The 20847-nt window shown below is 41.3% G+C and overlaps 1 protein-coding gene across 1 annotated transcript in view; it reads left to right on the top strand.

Annotated features, from left to right (window-relative positions):
• The window catches only part of LOC106080766 (cytokine receptor), a 129772-nt gene that overhangs the window by 39526 nt on the left and 69399 nt on the right, over nt 1-20847 (top strand). The window contains exon 2 of the mRNA XM_059367480.1: nt 11773-12079. Coding sequence (XP_059223463.1) covers nt 12060-12079 — 20 coding nt within the window. The 5' untranslated portion in view covers nt 11773-12059. The remainder of the gene's footprint in view (nt 1-11772; nt 12080-20847) is intronic.

Here is a 20847-nt window from a genome sequence, read left to right on the forward strand (position 1 = left end):
ATGTCATATTCGCAATCTACTCCCAAATACCTTTCATTTGAGTGCCATATAGACATTGTTGGCTAATATGCCCATTTAAGGGAATTTGGGTTTGGGGCAACCTCCCATTACTTGGATCTAATTTTTTATGGCATATTTGTAATCTACTGTCGAATACTTTTCATATGAGGCCCATATTTATATGAACGACGAATATATCTCTTTAGAGGAGTTTTTGGGTTGGGGAGGCCCGGTGGGTACGATATTCGTTTTCTAGTCTCCAATACCTTTCATTTGATACTCTTATTGTGCTTATCGGTCCACTTTTGGTTTTGGATGGCGTTGTTGGGGTAGGTGGGGGGGAACCGCCCCCATCCGATATCTTAAAAATTATATAGCCTATGTTTCCTTGCAGACAAACTTACACAATCTGAGAAAATTTTAAGAAAATCGGTTAAGCCGTTTCTGTTTCTACGGAACAAACAGAAAAAAAGAGTCCCATATAATCATGATGGATAATATGCCTATTTAAGGCGTTTTTGAGGGGTAAGATGACCTCCTATACTTCGATCTGATTTTCTATGCCAGATTCGTAATCTACTCCCGAATACCTTTCATTTGAGGCTCATATTGACATGAACGCCTAATATGTCGGTTGGGGGGAATTTTAGGATTAGGGCGGCCGAATGGGTACTTAAACCTAATTTTTATTACCATATTCGTATTCTATTTTCCAATAACTTTCATTTGATACCCATATTGTCCCGATCGGTCCACTTTTGATTTTGAGTGATTTTTTGGGTAAAGGGGGAGGAGGGTCCGTCCCCTTCCGAAATCGGCAAATTAAAAAGCCTATTTCTCCTTCCTGGCCATATTCGCAATCTACTCCCGAATACCTTTGATTTGAGTCCCATATTGTCATGATCCCCAAAAAAACATATTTTAGGGGGTTTTGGGGTTGGGGCGAGCGCCCCAGTTAATTGGACCCAATTTTTAATATGAAATTTGTGATATACTCCTGAATATCTTTCATTTGAGTCCCATATTGTCCCGATCGGTCCACTTTTATTTTTTGGGTAGTACTTTTGGGGTAAGGGGGAGGGTCCGTCCCCCTTCCGATATCAAAAAATTATATAGCCTATGTTTCCTTCCAGACCAACCTACACAATCTATGAAAATTTCAAGATAATCGGTTCAGCCGTTTTTGAATCTATACGGAACAAACAAACACAAATTCAATTTCATATATAGGATTAAAAGTTTTTCTTTACAAAAAAAAACGTAGCGCAGAGTTTAGCGTGTCCGCCTGTGACGCTGAATGCCTGAGTTAAAATCCAGGCGAGAATTTCAGAACAATTTTCTCAGCGGTGGTTCTCCCCTCCTAATGATGGCGACAATTGTGTACCAATTGGAATGGCAGTCATGTAAAAACTTCTTCGCAAAGAGGTGTCGCACTGCGGCACGCCGCACGATGGGCCCCATGACCAGTTTCAGAGTCAAAAAGTACAGTTTTGAACTAAGCAATCTTTATAAAATAAAAACAAGTAAAAGCGTCCGGCCGGGCCGAATCTTATATACCCTCCACCATGGATCGCATTTGTCGAGTTCTTTTCCCGGCATCATTTCTTAGGCAAAAAAAAAAGATATAAGAAAAGATTTGCTCATATTAGAGCGATATCAAGATAGGGTCCGGTTTGGACCACAATTAAATTATATGTTGGAGACCTGTGTAAAATGTCAGCCCATTCAAATAACAATTGCGTCCTTTTGCGGGCTCAAGTAGTAAAATAGAGAGATCGATTTATATGGGAGCTGTATCAAGCTATAGACCGATTCAGACCATAATTAACACGTATGTTGATGGTCATGAGAGGATCCGTCGTACAAATTTCAGGCATATCGGATAATAATTACGACCTCTAGAGGCTCAAGAAGTCAAAGTCCCACATCGGTTTACATGGCAGCTATATCAGGTTATGAACCGATTTGAACCTTATTTGACACAGTTGTTGAAAGTAGGAATAAAATACATCATGCCAAATCGGATAGGAATTGTGCCCTCTAGAAGCTCAAGAAGTCAAGTCTCCAGATCTGTTTATATGACAGGTATATCAGGTTATGAACCGATTTGAACCATACTTGGCACAGTTATTGGGTATCATAACAAAGTACTACGTGCAAAAATTCTTTCAAATCGGATAAGAACTGCGCCTTCTAGAGGCTCAAGAAGTCAAGACCCAAGATCGGTTTATATGGCAGCTATATCAGGTTATGGACCGATTTGAACCATACTTAGCAAAGTTGTTGGACATCATAACAAAACACGTCGTGCAATTTCATTCCAATCGGATAAGAATTGCGCACTCTAGAGGATCAAGAAGTCAAGACCCCTGATCTGTTTATATGGCAGCTATATCAGGTTATGGCCCGATTTGAACTATACTTGGCACAATTGTTGGATATCATAACAAAACACGTCGAGCAAAATTTCATTCCAATCGGATAAGAATTGCGCACTCTAGAGGCTCAAGAAGTCAACACCCAAGATCGGTTTATATGGCAGCTATATCAGGTTATGAACCGATTTGAACTATACTTGGCACAATTGTTGGATATCATAACAAAACACGTCGTGCAAATTTCATTCCAATCGGATAAGAATTGCGCACTCTAGAGGCTCAAGAAGTCAAGACCCAAGATCGGTTTATATGGCAGCTATATCAAAACATGGACCGATATGGCCCATTTACAATACCAACCGACCTACACTAATAAGAAGTATTTGTGCAAAATTTCAATCGGCTAGCTTTACTCCTTCGGAAGTTAGCGTGCTTTCGACAAACGGACGGACGGACATGGCTAGATCGACATAAAATGTCACGACGATCAAGAATATATACATTATGGGGTCTCAGACGAATATTTCGAGTAGTTGCAAACAGAATGACGAAATTAGTATACCCCCCATCCTATGGTGGAGGGTAAAATAGTTTGGCGATTGCGTTTATTTTTGACTAGTTGCTCAAAATTAAAATTTTCGCTAGATGAAAAAACAAATTATGACGAAACGAACACATTTCGTCAAATATTTCCGTCTGTTTTTTTTTTTTATATGGGGTTTCAGCGCGAAAACCGATTATAGTACCGGCCTTTAATCGGAAAAGTTGCATATTTATTCCAAAATCCATTTGTCATATTAAATTTTTCGTACGTATCACATGATGTGTACAGCTTTTAGAGTTGCTGTTTTTGAAATTACATATGACATGTCCGTCTAAGGGCAGCTTAAGTAAAAAATTAACAAACAGCAATGGGCCTTAATGGCTGCCCTATGGAATACCAGAATAAACAGCTATATCCTTAGACAAAAGTGTTACAAACGGATTGATGACATTAGTATACCCCCATTCCATGGAGTGGAGATTATAATAAAAAACAGCCCATTTTACTTGTAAACAAGTGATTGTAACAACAAAGCCACCTGTTGTGTGTGTTGGCTATTGGATGAAATGACAACAATTCTCTTGTCTCGAATTACCACACAAATGTTTTTATTTTTTTCCAAACTTGTCAACTCTAAGAATTGTTGCCGGATACCAATTAATGCATTAAATAAACAATCGCCACACGGAAGTCAACACATCTGGCAACTATGCAGGCAACTCTTTATTTTAGTCGCATGCTCAGTACGCAAAAGAGAAACTGATGACAAACGAATACGTATTTTGCTTAGAACTAAGAGAGTTTGTGGGGCATATGCAAGCTTTTGCAAAGTATTGTAATACACCGTTACTATCCCACACCAATGCAGCAGTGACGACGACAATGATGTGTGGATGCAACGTGTGTTCCACATACCTGGCGAACAGCCACACACTACAGGTGACATTGCCAACATTCCGCCGAGTTTTTCACTACGAGTCGATGGCCTCCACACGGAGTTCGTTGTACATTCTTCAAATTAATACATTTCTCACACATCGTCTTGCGAGCATCAATTCGTAGTTAGTATGTAGTATTAGAAATAAAACTGGAATTAACAATTAACAAAAAGTGTCTGTAGGGGGGGATGTGGAAAGTGTGAAGCGAGCGGCAAACTGAATGAATGAAACTCATCATGTTTGTGTGTGAGGTTATTCAATACCAAATCTTCAAGTTGTACGCCCCTTGGCTTTTTGGCCTCAGCAGATTCGCTACATAGTTATTTGATTTCATAGAAATCTTCTGTTAGTGTTTGACGTCATACTACAGCTTCCTAACAGTAAAAATACACATTAATATTCCGTTTTCCCGGTGGATTTTAAAGTTAAATTTTGATTGCAGAATTGATCACATTTTTTATGAAAAAGAAAATTAAATAGAAGTGCAAATATACAAAATGATTAACCTATTTGGTTGTTTGCTGAGATGATTATACGATATATGTATGTATGACACTGATGCCAGAAATGGTTTAAAAAATCATAAATTATTAACTGAAGATACCTTCAACATGTTCAGAGAACATGGTGTCTTGGCATAGGCGGGGTGATGAGGACCACGCCACAAGGGCACTGGAGACTATTCTAGATATCAAACCCATTGACTTACAGATTAAATGTGAGGCAGCCATTGCGGCTATGAAAGAATGGATTTAGGATGGCAGCAGCTCAGACCATCACGGTATAATCAAGGCGACGATAGGAAACCTAGAAGGAAGGGAAGAGGTTTCCGATCGCATACCTGAGATGAACCTTGAAGTTGAGTGCGAGACACTGCTGCCATCGGCACAGTCTTGGATTGACAGAACCCTAGCATTTGTCGGCAAACTATCGATAATCGCAACATTTGATATTTTCGATAGTTTTAATAACAAATATCGATAGTATCGATACTATCGTTAATTTCCCATCGCCTATATTGCAAACGGAAATGAGAAGAAAAATTCGGGAGGTTAATAAAGTCACTTGGAAGTCATGAGTGAATTTCTTGTACAAAATGTTAGTCTAATCGGATGCAAGTTGCGCCCTCTATAGGAGCAAAGCATCTTAAAGAATACATTCAGTGTCGAATTGCTTATTTTTGTTTAGTTTTGCAAAAAATTTAACTTTTGCGATAGTATCCATCGGAAAAATATCAATCGATATTAAGCCAAAAAATTAAATATCGATAGTATCGATAGTGCCATCGATATTTCGACAGCTCTACTAGTATTGCCGTCTGGAAGATCATGTTACACGGATGGATCAGAACTAGGGGACAGATAAGGCCTGGGGGTCTACATTAAGAACCCAGGGATTGAGATCTGTTTTAGACTGCCTGACCATAATACGGTCCTGCAGGCAGAGATCCGGGCGATCACGGATTGCCTGGGGTGGTGTGGTATTAACGCGAGGACGTCGAGTGTGAATATCTTTAGAAAAATAGTAAAATGTCACGAACAGTTTTGGAGTGTAAGAAGGTGATTAACGCCTTCTCTGAGGTTGGTACAACCCGCATCGTTTGGGTGCCGGGCAGTGAAAGCCGGAAAACTGTCGAACTGTGGAACATCGAAACAGTCGGTAGAACGGTGATCTTCCGGATGTCATGATCTTCCATGTAACATGATCTTGCGGATGGCAATACAAGGGTTCTGCCCGGAAGATCATGTTACACGGATGGATCAGAACTAGGGGAAAGATAAGGCCTGGGGGTCTACATTAAGAACCCAGGGACTGAGATCTGTTTTAGACTGCCTGACCATAATACGGTCCTGCAGGCAGAGATCCGGGCGATCACGGAATGCGTGAAGTGGTGTGGTGCTAACGCAAGAACGTCGAGTGTGAACATCTTTACGGACAGTAAAATGCCCATAAGGGCAATAACAACCAGGAGGGTAAAGTCACGAACAGTCTTGCAATGTAAAAAGGAGATTAACGCCTTACCTCAGGTTGGTACAATCCGCATCGTTTGGGCGCCGGGCGATAACGGAGTAAGGGGAAATGAAAGGGCAGACGATTTGGCGGTGAAAGTCAGAGAACTGCCGTCGATAAACTTGGTTAACCTGAAGCCTTATGGGTCGACGTAGTCCAATTTAAGGGCATGGGCGACAAACGGTAGGACGGCGAAAATCCTATGGGCTGATACGGATTGTGAGAGAACGGGCTTTTACTGAAAGGAAGTAAGAAGGAGGTCAATATAGCTTTTGGTGTCATAACGGGACCTACGAGCTCGCTTATGCAAAACCGCTGCGGCAAGTGATAGCATGTGGGGAAGATGATGAGATGTTGGAACATTTCCTATGTCATTGCCCGGCTATTTCGCGGCTAAAAGACACTGATACTTAGGTGGGGGCTTAATACCAAATATGTACCAACTTAGAGGAGTGGTATGTAAAACAATTAATTTGTAAGTAGCACGGAATTCAATACATAAAATTTTCTTTTCGAGGTTACTTTTTATAAATTGAATTCTGAAGATCGGCCCCGAAACAAGGAAAAATTAAAATGATAGAAAAAAAACACTTTGTAGACTAATTCATGGAAATGCTGACCATAAAGGTAAAGAAATTGGGCTGTGTAAGGCCCCTTGATCTTATGCCCTTGTTTACAATCAAGCGATTTAAAGTCAGGCAGTTGTAATTGGCTATCTATCTCAAATGAACTTATGATTTACAAACAGATTTTAAAGCCAATATGGGCGTCCTGTATGCAGATATGGGGACGAGCCAACGATAATACTACACAAATTCAATTTTAGTTCATCTTTTTATATAATTTATTAATTATGCTTACTTCCGAGGAGTTTATTGTGAACTAAAGATATGAAGAAATGCTAACCACGGAGGCCACCGTAGCGCAGAGGTTATTATGTCCGCCTATGTCGCTGAACGCCTGGGTTCGAATCCTGACGATAACATCATGAAATTTTTAAGCGGTGGTTATCCCCTCCTAATGCTGGCGATATTTGAGAGTTACTTACGATTTGGTATGGCAGTCACGTAAAAAGTTCTCCACAAAGAGGTGTCGCACTGCGTCACACGGTTCGGACTCGGCTATTAAATGGAGGTCCCTTATCATTGAGCTTAAAATTTGAAACGGACAACACTCATTGATATGTGAGAAGTTTGCCCCAGTTCCTTTATGGAATGTTCATGGGCAAATTTGCATTTGCATTTTCTCGGCCATCCTACATGACAGTTGTTTTTATTGGGCGGGTCGCTTTTCTCGACGCTAAGACTAAACAGACAATTTATTTCAGTCCTCTATTGTCGCGATGTACATGTCCTGCTGAATGGCAGGACGGCTGAACGTGACCCCGATTCTTAAATTCTTATATCAACATTAGATTCGAACTCTACTGACATAGACCTTTCTTTTAATTCACATGCCCGTTTAAGTGGTCTTGGGGTTGAGAAGGCCCCGTAGACACCTTGGACCAAATTCATATAACAGATGCGTACTCAACTTCCAAACACCTTTCTTTTGATACCCATATTGTCCCAATTGGATAATATGTCTTGTTGAGGGGTTTTTGGGGTGGGGGGACCTCAGACACCAAGGAATACGTTTTTATATAAGTTTTTTACTATATTTTTAAATTCCTTTCATTTGATGTCCATATTGTACCAATCGGTATATATGTCCTGCTGGGGGCTGGGAAGACCCCTTGGGTAGCAAGGAATACATTTTTATGTCAGATTTGTACTCTTCCTTTAAATACCTTTCATTTGATATCCATGTTGTCCCAATTGGTATATATGCCCTGCGGGAGGGTTTTGGGGGGTGGGCAGACATCTCAGACACCAAGGAATAAATTTGTATGTCAAATTTGTACTCTACTTTTAAATACCTTTCATTTGATACCCATATTTTCCCAAGCGGTGAAAGACTCCCCGAACACTTTGGGCGAAATTTGTATACCAGGTTAGTACTCTACTCTTAAATACCTTTCATTTGATACCCATATTGTCCCTCTCGGTAAACATGTCCATCCGGATGGGTTTTGGGATGGGGCGTCCCCCCAGATTATTTGACCGACAAATTTGATACCAATTTCGTGTTTTTGGCGTACCATAAGGTGGCATACAACATTTCGATTAAATCGGTGCACACATCTCTGAGATCTGGCGTTTTTGAAATTTGAGGTATGGGGGAGGGTATGCCCCCCTTCGTATATCAAAAAATTGAGTACCCTATTTTTACCGGAAAATTTCATGAAAATCGGTTCAGCCGTTTTTGGAGTCCATACGGAACAGACAAACAAACTAACAAACAAAGCGCAACAATTTCATTTTTATATAATAGACTAGCTGAACCCGACCCGCTCTGCTGCGCCCGATAATGCTATGTTGGAGAAAAGTACTCTTAATTTGGAAATTTCTGTCTTATTTCAGTTGAAAATCTGCTCCAATTTTCCTGTGGATTTTTCTACTCTCAAATACCTCTTCTTTTCTTCTTTTAACCCCAATAAGTAAAAGTCCTGTTTAAGGTTGTGGTGGATACCGCAAAGTGAAAGTCAATTTCGTTTCAATTACTCATACTGCCATGGTCGGTGAATAGGTGCGATTGAGGGGTTTTTTGGGGGTCGGATGACTCACGAAACACTTAGTCCCACAATTGGATATCAGATTAGCTTTATACTCTTAAATACCTTTAATTTGATACCCGTCTAGTAGTGATTGGTGTATAAATCCGTTTGGCGGATTTTTGGTGCCCTCATAGGCACCCCACCTCAGATTCTGATACCAAATTCTGATTCTAGGTTAATGTAAGTGTGCCAACAAAATGAAAATGAAATCGCTCTACCCATCTCCGAGATCTGGTGTTTTTGAAAATTATTGTTAAGGCCCGTCTTAGAGTGGGAAAATTAAAAAACAATAACGCAAACAACCGCAACAAAGTCATAACGAAGGTAACTGCTGCATGATAAATTTTTACCACTCTGCCCTCTTTCTGTTCATGTTGGCTTCTCCGAATTAGCGCCATTTACTAGCACTTTTCAATTGGATCAACTAAATCCATTTTAAAACAGCCAGTAGATGGCGCTAATTTAAATGTTAGTACTGCTACTCGCTTGGAGTGGCTTAACGCCTATAACATTGATCATCATGTGGTAGTTGTCTATAAATGACTATATGTCTACCTTTTAAATAGTCTTTTTTAAATCAAATCAAATTGCCATATTAAACGATTTTCTGTGGTAAAGAACTAATTTGCCAGTCTATATATTTGGTGCGGTGGCCATAGTTCTTACTATTAAGTGTTTTCCAGCAGCACGTTGTTTGGCCTTTCAATCGATGAGCTAAAAATGGTTGCAATCTTAACGTTGAGGTTTGCAACTCCTCCTATCACGCTGAACGTCATAATTTTGGGGGTATGGCGGCCTACATTTATTTGTGTCCCCTGTTAGGTCATTATGACGTCCGCTAGATATATGAGTAAAATGAAGATATCAGATTCGCAGTCCACAACTTTATACCTTTAATATAACCCCATATGGTCATGATAGGTGTATACAACCGTTCGGTAGGGGGTGTCTATATGAGGGTTGTGCGCCACACTCCATCTGCCACTTGAGCACATATTTGAATGACGCACTCTACTCAAAAATATCTATCATTTGATCGCCCATTGTTTAAATTGATCAAATAATCTATTAGAGACGATTTTTGGAGGTAAGGCGCCACCTAGATTCTTGGACACAAAGTTTAATGTCATATTCGTAATCAACTTCCAAATACCTTTCATTTGAGTTTTATATAGTTATGATGGAGTAAAATTCCTATTTGGGGGGGGGGGGGGGGGCTTTAAATTACTTAGACCTCATTTTTTATGACATATTCGTAATCTTCTCTCGAATACCTTTCAGTTGAGTCCACTATTTATATGTACGTCCAATATGTTTGTTTGGGGAACTTTTGGGGTTGGAGTGGCCCCTGGGTTCCTTGGACCCATCTTTCATTACCATATTCGTATTCTACTCTCCAATACCTTTCATTTGATACCCATATTGTCCCGATCGGTCAACCTTGATTTTGGATGGTGTTTTGGGGTAACGGGGGAGGGTCCGCCCACTTCCAATATTAACAAATTATATAGCCTATTCCTCCTTCCTGACCATATTCGTAATCTACTCCCGAATACCTTTCATTCGAGTCCCATATTATCATGATGGTCCAATCCAGCCTATTTTAAGATGTGTTGGGGTTGGGGCGGCCCCCAGTTACTTGGACCTGATTTTTATACCCTCCACCATAAGATGGGGGGTATACTAATTTCGTCATTCCGATTGTAACTACTCGAAATATTCGTCTGAGACCCCATAAAGTATATATATTCTTGATCGTCGTGAAATTTTATGTCGATCTAGCCATGTCCGTCCGTCCGTCTGTCTGTCGAAAGCACGCTAACTGAAGGAGTAAAGCTAGTCGCTTGAAATTTTGCACAAATACTTCTTATTAGTGTAGGTCGGTTGGTATTGTAAATGGACCATATCGGTCCATGTTTTGATATAGCTGCCATATAAACCGATCTTGGGTCTTGACTTCTTGAGCCTCTAGAGTGCGCAATTCTTATCCGATTGGAATGAAATTTTGCACGACGTGTTTTGTTACGATATCCAACAACTGTGCCAAGTATGTTTCAAATCGGTCCATAACCTTATATAGCTGTCATATAAACCGATCTTGGGTCTTGGCTTCTTGAGCCTCTAGAGGTCGCAATTCTTATCCAACTTGAATGAATTTTGGCACGTAGTATTTTGTTATGATATCCAACAACTGTGCCAAATATGGTTCAAATCGGTTCATAACCTGATATAGGTGTCATATAAACAGATCTGGGGACTTGACTTCTTGAGCTTCTAGAGGGCGCAAGTCCTATCCGATTTGGCTGAAATTTTGCAAGACGTTTTTTATTGTTACTTTCAACAACTATTTGAAATAAATTACAAGTCGGTTCATAACCTGATATAGCTGCCATATAAACCGATCTGGGATCTTGACTTCTTGAGGCTCTAGAGCTCGCAATTATTATCCGATTTGCCTGAAATTTTGTACGACGGATTCTCTCATGACCATTAACATACGTGTTTATTATGGTCTGAATCGGTCTATAGCCCGATACAGCTCCCATATAAATCGATCTCTCTATTTTACTTCTTGAGCCCCCAAAGAGCGCAATTCTTATTTGAATTGGCTGACATTTTACACAGGTCTCCAACATATAATTTAATTGTGGTCCAAACCGGACCCTATCTTGATATCGCTCTAATAGCAGAGCAAATCTTTCCTTTTATCCTTTTTTGCCTAAGAAGAGATGCCGGGAAAAGAACTCGACAAATGCCACCCATGGTGGAGGGTATATAAGATTCGGCCCGGCCGAACTTAGCACGCTTTTACTTGTTAATATTGAATTCGTACTCTACTCTTGCATATCTTTACGACTAAAAGCCAAAGCCACTTTTTGTCTTTCACAACGAACTAAAATATCCAGTTTATATTTTCTTTGAATTCAATAAAATCAAATTTCAGACATTTTTATATAAAATATAAATTTTTTTTTAAATATAAACCTAATAGATGAAAACAATTTACAAAAAACCACCATCCAAAAGTAATTACTTTATATTTTTGATAAGTTTTTGCTAGTGATATGCCCTGTTTTTTGAATACTGCAAATTTAAATGAAACCAAATTTGCGTCATTTTTGTAGAGTACACATTTCAACAGTTCTTTTTAGTAATCAATAATATTTTGCCTTTAGTATTAATATCTTTCTATATATATATACATATATTGCATTAAAATGGGTAATTTCGTTTTATTTCTTTCAGGCTTATGTATTTGATTTATTCATATGTGCAGAATCGATGTCGCTTCGATGAATATAACAAAACTTAATGGTGAATGTGCCAATAGACATATTTTCTTGTCAAAAACAAAAATCCAATGTATGGGACTAGAGAGTCTAGAAAAAAACCCCAATAGAATAGATCAAGTCGATGATTATCCAAGGAATACATTACCTCAGTAACGACGTACAGAACACATCAACGCCAAAATATTGAAAAACAAAAATTGTAGTTGCCATATTGTACTTAAGACGATCTTCCTCTCAGATATGCAGAAAGTAATGAATGGGTAAGTTTTCTATCGATGAGATATATGCCGAACTTAAATAAAGTGAATGTCAAGGCGTATTTATCAGGTGGCCGCATCAACCCAGCTGAGAGAATTTCATATGTCAACTCATTTTTGAATTCGCCGTACAAAAATGTAAACTTCAAAATAAATAATTTAGAAGTGAGCTCGTAGTCCTATGTTTCCCGTTATGATACCAGTAGCTATATTGACCTCCTTCTTGCTTCGTTTCAGTAATAGCCTCGTCTTCTCACGTTCTGGACCCCCATAGGATTTTCGCCGTCCTTCCGACCGTTTCGCTGTTCCACAATGTTGCATGCGCATTCGTCGCCCACAAGTTTATCGATTGCAGTCCTTCGGCATTTACCGCCAAATCGTCTGGCTTTTCATTTCCTCTTACTCCGTTATGGCCCGGCATCCAAGCGATGCGGATTTTGCTATCCTCAGAGAAGGCGTTAATCTCATTCTTACACTGCAAGGCTGTTCGTTACCTTACCGTTCTGGTTGTTATGGCAATGTCGATAAAGATGTTCACAATGGACGTCCTCGCGTTAGGACCACACCACTACACGCATTCCGTGATCGCCCGGATCTCCGCCTGCAGGACCGTATTATGGTCAGGCAGTCTAAAACAGATCTCAGTCCCTGGGTTCTCATTGTAAACCCCCAGGCCCACTCTGTCCTCTAGCTTTGATCCATCCGTTTAACATGATCTTCCAGATGGCAATGCTAGGGTTCCGTCAATCCAAGACTGTGCCGATGGCGGCAGTGCCTCGCACTCGACTTCAAGGTCCATCTCAGGTACCCGATCGGAAACCTCTTTCCTCCCTTCCAAGTTTCCTATCGTCGCCTCGATTATACCGCGATGATATGAGCTGCTCCAATCCTCAATCCATCGCCTTAACTCTCATAGCCGCAGTGGCTGCCTCACACTTAATCTGTATGTCAATGGGTCGGATATCTAGAACAGTCTCCAGTCCCTAGTGGACGTGGTCCTCATCGCTCCGCCTATGCCAAGACAACACGTTCTCTGAACCTGTTGTATAGTCCATATGCTGCACTTTTCCTCCACAGCAGTCACCAAACTACCGAGGCGAAAGTAAGTATTGGTCTAATCACGCTCCTGTAGAGCCAGTGGACTATCCTCGGATTCAGGTCCCATTTCGAGCATACGGCCCGCCTACATAATGCCCAACATCTGTGAGCCTTCACAGTACTCTCCTGAATGTGACACTTCCAATTCAGTTTCCTGTCCAAGATCACACCTAAGTATTTGGCCTTGTCAGATATCGAAATCGTATTATTGAGGAAAAGTGGTGCGTTAAATTGGCCCACCTTCGTCTTCATCGTGTACAGCAGACGGTTTCAAATTCCTCCTCAGTCAGCTTCCGTAATGGGTCGTATATGGTGAACACCCATAGGAGTGGCGATAAAATGCCACCCTGTGGCGTGCCATGTGCCATTTTCTCCCTTATATTTATGCCATGGGATACATGGGATACCCCTTAGCATATGGTTTATTCAGTCTCTAAAATAATGGCAAGCGTCTAGCAACCTCATTCACCATAAGTTTCACTCAGGAAACTTGGGTCTATTGTGTCGCCCCCGAAGGATTCAAAAAGGGCCGAAAAACACTAATAAAATTTACATCAATAAAATGCCAGACATTAAAATGAAGAAGATTAGGAGCCAACATGCATGACAAAACGGCCACGAGGTCTGGAGAAGCTCTCTCCAATATACAATTGAAAGCTATAGTAATCAAGCATGGCGAAAGGACTTTTGCATGAAGATCATTTAGACAGGAAAATGAAATTTGTGCAGCCATAATCCTGCACCTACTCTCGCAATTTCAAGGCAGTCTCAAAATAACTGCTCAACCGTCTATGACTCCTCCTCATCCCCACAAATCAAGCTTAAGACCGCCATGTGATCAAAGCAAGGTCAAAGTCCTGACATTGCTCCGACGGCAGCTCCATCACATTTAAGAGAGGTCTCCTGCACGTACCAAGTAACCAAGTATTGGCTTGCCCAAAAAGTAATTGCGGATTTTTCATATAGTCGGCGTTGACAAATTTTTTCACAGCTTGTGACTCTGTAATTGCATTCTTTCTTCTGTCAGTTATCAGCTGTTACTTTTAGCTAGCTTTAGAAAGAAAGTGTAAAAAAAGTTTATTTGATTAAAGTTCATTCTAAGTTTTATTAAAAATGCATTTACTTTCTTTTAAAAAATCCGCAATTACTTTTTGGGCAACGCAATATTTTGGCAGCATACTATATGCAATCTGAACGGCCACACACCATGATGACAATTTCATCCTCGTAGCCAAAAAAATCTAACTGTCATTTTTAAATGACCTGAAAATCCGACAGATATCCAAGAGCCACAAAAAGAGGCACACAACCCTTCCTTGTGGTGATTCAGTTCTAATTACAATCTTCCTATTTGAGCCATTTGTTAGCATTCACTTAGTATCTATCTTCGGCTTATGAAAACTATTTAAACCTGCCATCTTGTTGGTTTTGTGGGCTGTTGTTGTAACCTCATTTTCATATGATGGTGGCGATCCTCGTCAGGCTCCTGCAGGTGAGCAAGCTCGTTCCGGTCCAAAGTACCGATCGCCGCGGGAACAGGGTAGCCATTGGTTATTTGAAGTCTCCAGTAACATGCCTTGTCATATTGAGCATCATAGGTACTCAGTATTTGTGCAAGAGTCGGTGCCGTCCAGCCACTCACCACTGATTGTCAGCGATTGCCGTTGCAGCTACTCCGTTTGGAGCATTCCACTATCCCAGCAGCTCGCAGCCTAAGCTTCTCGTGACAGCAATGAACACCACACAGATCGGACCTCAATGTTCCACCAGCCACTTTTTTGGATAAAGCCTCTGGAACTATTTTGAACATTTTTGAATATGTCTTTTCTTGACACTCAATAATGAATAAACTTCTTTCTTCTTGCTCTGATTGGTCGAAATAAATTTGCCGAAAATTTTAAATGTCAGTGCGAATCGAATTTTCTTCTCCGCCTGTTGACATATCAAATTCCCAAAAAATATGCTTTGTTGTAGCGATTCGCCGATGCAGGCACCTTATTAAATACACCTTGGTGAATATTTTACTCTCCTCAAAATGAGAGAGCAAGTGTCGTAGTTGTAAGCATAGATGAATGTTAGTTATTTAGTACAAGTTTGTGTTAGATTTAAGTGGCAATCTACAATCTTACTTTACTTTAATTGGCTATGAGAGAACATTTGACCCATTAGCCCAACTTAGAATAGCGTTCCAAGCGCCTCGATGTTCTGCGCTGCTTCTGAAATGTCTGAAACCATGTCTTTCACCACTTGATCTGTCAATCTGACGTTTGCACGTGCCACAGTGATCGCTTTTAAAAGACTTCTTTGCTGAAACTTCTTCATTCATTCTGGCAACATGATGTAGCCAACGCAACCGTTGTATTTTGATATGATAAATTATACGAATAATCTTTCTCACAAACACTCCAAACACTGCCTTATCTGCTGTCATAAGTAGCCATACCTCGGAACCATATAACAACACGAGTTGTATCAGTATCCTGTATAGTGTAATCTTCGTCTGTCGAGATGTAGCCTTGTTTCTAAACTGCTTGCTTACTCCAACGTAGCATCTGTTTGCCAATATTATTCTTCGCTTTATCTCAAAACTGGAATCATTCGTTTCGGTTATGATGGTGCCGAGGTAGATAAAGTGGATGACTATCTGAGAGTTTTGGTTCCCAACTTTCTCCATTTTCTTTATCTGATCAGTTGTACAAGGCGTTTTTGGAGTTCAAACCATCCATTTCGTCTTATATCCATTTACTGCCAAACTCACTTTCACTGATTCTCTTTCGATTCTTTCAAACGCTGCAGTTACTACTTGCAGGGACCGACCCATGATATCGACGTCGTCGGCATAGTCGAGCACCATGTGTTTTCTTTAAGTAGTGTGTAGAGATGTGCGCGTGAGCGATTTTTCACTCACGCATGACTTTTTATATCCACTCACGTTCACGCAGGCCCCTGAGACAAAAAAATATTTCTTCTCGTGGTATTTCTGTGCACGCCGCCATGCTGCCATGGCACAGTATGCGGTTATGACCCCTATCAATGTGCTTATCGAACACCAGTAACACCTTCGTCCTCCTCCGGTCGATGACAGGCCAGAGCACCTTAGCGGTCCGACAACCATCCGCTGAGTCCTATCTCGCCACCGACTCCGCTTTGGCCATCTCCTTTACCATGTTCCGTAGTTCCACAAATGCCACCTAGGCAAAACATGTGACTGGTTTGCCCGACGCAGACGAACCCCTCCTGGCGCATTCGTCCGCCCTTTAATACCGCGGAAATCCCTTCATATCATCGTCACATCATGGTCCCAGAGTCTCTATCCAAGGACCCCAAACAATACGCAACCCACCTCGAATCCAAGGTCTTGAGCGCCGCCAAACTGTCCACAGTAATCCTGAGTTTTGAGGGCGTTAGATCCATTACCAGAATTTCTCTTGCGCCTACTGCAATGGCACAGACCTTTGCCTGAAAGACTGTACACTCGTCCGGTATTCTCAGAGACATATCGATGTTGAATGCGTCGGAGTAGACCCCTCCAATCCAGTGCCTGACTCCTTCTTGCAACCATCAGTGAAGTTCGAGGTCTCATCCCCCTCAAACACAGTATTCGCCCTCCATTCGTCTATCCGGGAAAACGAATCCTGAATGTCCTAATCCCAATCGGCAATGGTACCCAATCGGCAATGGAAGATTCTCCACAGTCTACCCTCTTCATCAATAGCATCCAGGATGGAACTATGACCGCACCTGTCCTCCTTCAAAATGCCGAGCTTCCTCAGCCTAAGCGCGACCTTGGCGGCGCAGTTCCGAATATAGGCCTCAATGGGCTGCATATCCAGCATCGTCTTCAGAAATTACTGAGGTGCGAATCTCAGTGCCCTTGTGACTCCAACGAAGAGCCTGGGAAAAATTATAAACATTGACGCGGTGTTTATGTCCGATTCAAACTGCGGACCGTGAAGCATCTCTTTGTAGAAAAGGTTTCCTATGCTGAAATACTCCTAAATGTCGTCGGCATTAATAAGGGGACGACCACCACTGACATTTTTTCCAATCTTATTGCCAGGATTCGAACTCGTGTGTTCGGTATCATAGGCGAAGGGCATAATCTATGAGTCATAGTCGAATGTTAAATGCTTTTAAAACTAGGTACCACATACATATTTGAATGTCTAAGTGACAAATATTCTTGCAAAACATTTTTAATGCCGAATTTTTGAAAGGGCAATTCTGCGAAACGGTGAGTTCGTAGGTCCTTTTATTATTTCAGTCACTTGATTCCATTCATTTGATTTCGAGTCGAGTTGAATGTTGACTGTTTGGCTTAGTTTTTGGTTGTGGTGGTGGTGGTGGTGACGGTGGCAATGGTGATCCATGGTACATTTATGTTGTGGATCATAACGACATGGACGACAACAATGCTGATGATGATGGTCATGATAACTCTTGTCTCACTGCCTTAGTCTTCCTATTTGGTATTCTTGGGTTGTGGTTGTTGTCTGCTGACTGGCTGGCTGGCCGGCCGCCTGTCAACCAGTTATTTTTGCTTCTGAAGCGGGTCTGCCTGAATTCACTAACGAAGATTGGCGGGCTGTCTGGCTGACTGACGGTCTCGATAACTGGCTAGAAGGCGCATGAGTTGGTTTGACTGTCCTTTGAAAACGTTTTGTATACCTGTCGTTTTATTCACATTGTTCGCACGACTGTTTGTCGCTGTCGCTGTCGCTGCCGCTGTGTTCCAATCATCCACCATCCATCCCTGTATGGATGGATGGATGATGCTTGCGTATGCCGTTGAATTGCTCTTGGTGTTGTTTTTAGCCAATATTCAGTTTTGTTTTGACTTTTTTATTCCCCTCCAATTCAAATGAACAAGTTTTTGTGCTGTTTTTATTCAATTTTGTGCCACTTCTCAGAAATCATAATTTTTACATTTTTAACAATAAATGCCAACCGAAACATCGTTTTGCAGTCACCGTCAACCGCAAACGCGTACGCTGCGATTCTTTGGCCTTTGGTGGGTTGTTGGTCCCAGCCAACTAATTCGCTCGCTTGCTCCTTCTTTCACGTTGGGCAAAGTCGAGCTGCCCGAGAGTCAGTAGTAGAAATTCGTTTAACGAGAGCACACACACCAACACATCCTCAAGAAGGATGATAACTTGGCCCTCATTGTCCACATGTCAACTTTTGGTACCATTTTTCAAACCAACAAACAAAAAAAACTTGGTTGATCGACTACTGTCTCTTCTTTGGCTGATATATCTCATGCGCCTAAGCGTATAACCAGTGATGGCACTTTGTATGAGGAAAAGTGGACAAATTTCAAATATTGGGTTGCCCAAAAAGTAATTGCGGATTTTCATTTTGTCGGCGTTGACAAATTTTTTCAACGGCTTGTGACTCTGTAATTGCATTCTTTCTTCTGTCAGTTATCAGCTGTTACTTTTAGCCTGCTTTAGAAAAAAAGTGTAAAAAAAGTATATTTGATTAAAGTTCATTCTAAGTTTTATTAAAAATGCATTTACTTTCTTTTAAAAAATCCGCAATTACTTTTTGGGCAACCCAATACTTTCGAGTGGAATTCTGGTTGTTGTTGTAGCAGTGTATTGTGTTCTAGCTCTTGTCTGCTTGGCTCTGTTGAATATCCAGTTCCAGAATCTCAGCGACAAAGGTGAGGTGCGTCGAGAGGGATTTGGGCGAGTGGGTCTGGCTGGGCAGCTAAACAGGTTACGTGTGGTCGGTCCCAGAGGCACACACCCTGCACGTTGGCATCAATCCTTACTCTGTAGGATTATGAGGCGGCTGATGTAGCCGCCTCATAATTGAGCCAAAACTACTCCGGTTTGCCAGGGGAGATCAATTTCTTCAGGTGCAATGGGAGGCGGTCGTTCTCCAAAGACCACATTCACCCGGTAGCTATTCACCTTATCTGCTACCGTGTCTGCATGAATGTTGTCTGGACCCGCTTGATCTAGAAGTTCTCTCTTGTAGCGCTGAACCTTGATGCCTATTCACAAGATTATGATTTGGATGGTCCCTGCGATAACAGCCCAGAAGCTATTGCTTAGATAGCATGTAGTTATGTCTTCGCACGGGTAGGGCCTTTGTCTCGTGATGGAGGTGGCCCATATGAGGACTGAGCAGACAGTCCGTCGCAGTTCGAAGAGCGACATTCTGACAGATCTGACTATTATTTCACTGCGTGTCACATAGCTGAAGAGACCACATCTGGCACTGCATTAATTACCATAGATCGAACTAATGCTTTGTACGTGGTCAACATGGTTTCTTTGTCAGCACCCCAAATGCTGCCGTTAAGTAACTTGAGGACCTTGTTTCTTTTTCTGACCTTATCGCAAATTGATGTGACATCCGTGGGGAGAAAGTGTAAGAGCTGCCAAATGTGTCACCAAGTATTTTGGGATACTTGATCTTTGGAAAAGTTTCTCCATCGACTTTCACATTCAGCTCATTTTTCATCTGACGAGTATTGTAATGAAGAGTGTGGCTGAAAAAAGCGGCAAGTTTGTTGAGGTAGACGTTTTAGCTACAGCAGAAGTTATGTGATGCTCTGGTTGTACAATTATCCGCTATGATGCGATCTCAACTCTCTGCTGGGGGTGGAATGGCCACAGGTAGAGATTAAACTGTGCCGGAGGTATCACCTAGCCTTGGGGAACTCCCTGTTTTCGACTTCTTATCCCTAAACTCCACAAAGGACTAGCGGCCACACAGATAATTCCTGACCCAGTGTTTTAGGTCAGGCTAGAGGGACGTGTTGACGATGTCCTCGAATAGTTTGACATGGCTGGCCGTGACAAAATATTTTCTATAGGTCCTGTGCCACGAGGACCGTCCTAACACATGGCCTGGGCTGATTGTAAGCTAGAGCTGGCAAACTATCGATTATCGCAAAATTCGATATTTTCGATAGTTTTAATAATAAATATCTATATTATCGTTTATTTCCCATCACCTATATTTTAAACGAATATGAGAATTAAAGATCAGGAGATCGATTTATATAGAAGCAATATCAATGCATAGACCAAATAAAACCAAGGTTAATAAAGTCAGTTGGAAGTCATGAGAGAAATCATTGTACAAAATGTTAGTCTAATCGGATGACAATTACGCCATCTGTAGGCGCAATGTATCTTAAAGGATACATTCAGTGTCGTATAGCTAATTTTTATTTAGTTTCTTCAAAAATTTAATTTTTGCGATCGTATCTATCGGAAAAATATCAATCAGTATCAGTCATCGATATTTTGCCAGCTCTATTGTAATTACGGCAAACGATGGCATGCAAAGCAGTTGTTGTGCTATACATTCTTCGAAATCCATGCTGATGCTCGGAGAATAGAAATTCAACAACGAGGCTCGGAAGCAGTATTCCCTCAAGCGTCTCGGCTACTGGTGAGAGATGGGAAATCGGTCTGCATGACTCCCTTTTACTGGGATGCTTTCCAGGCTTCAGTAGTGGGATCACTCTACCCATCTTTCAGACATCGGGTACTATAAGAGAGTTCACAGACAGTTAGAGGACAATTGTAAGGTACTCGAAACCAAGTAGATGCAATTTCTTCAATAAAAATTTCGTAGGAGCCCAACGCCTTGGATGACTTGGCGCTACGGATGATTTTTGTAACCTCGTCCACGGCAATTTGTGGTGGCTG

This window comes from Stomoxys calcitrans, chromosome 4 (assembly GCF_963082655.1).
Source record: "Stomoxys calcitrans chromosome 4, idStoCalc2.1, whole genome shotgun sequence".
Taxonomy (NCBI): domain Eukaryota; kingdom Metazoa; phylum Arthropoda; class Insecta; order Diptera; family Muscidae; genus Stomoxys; species Stomoxys calcitrans.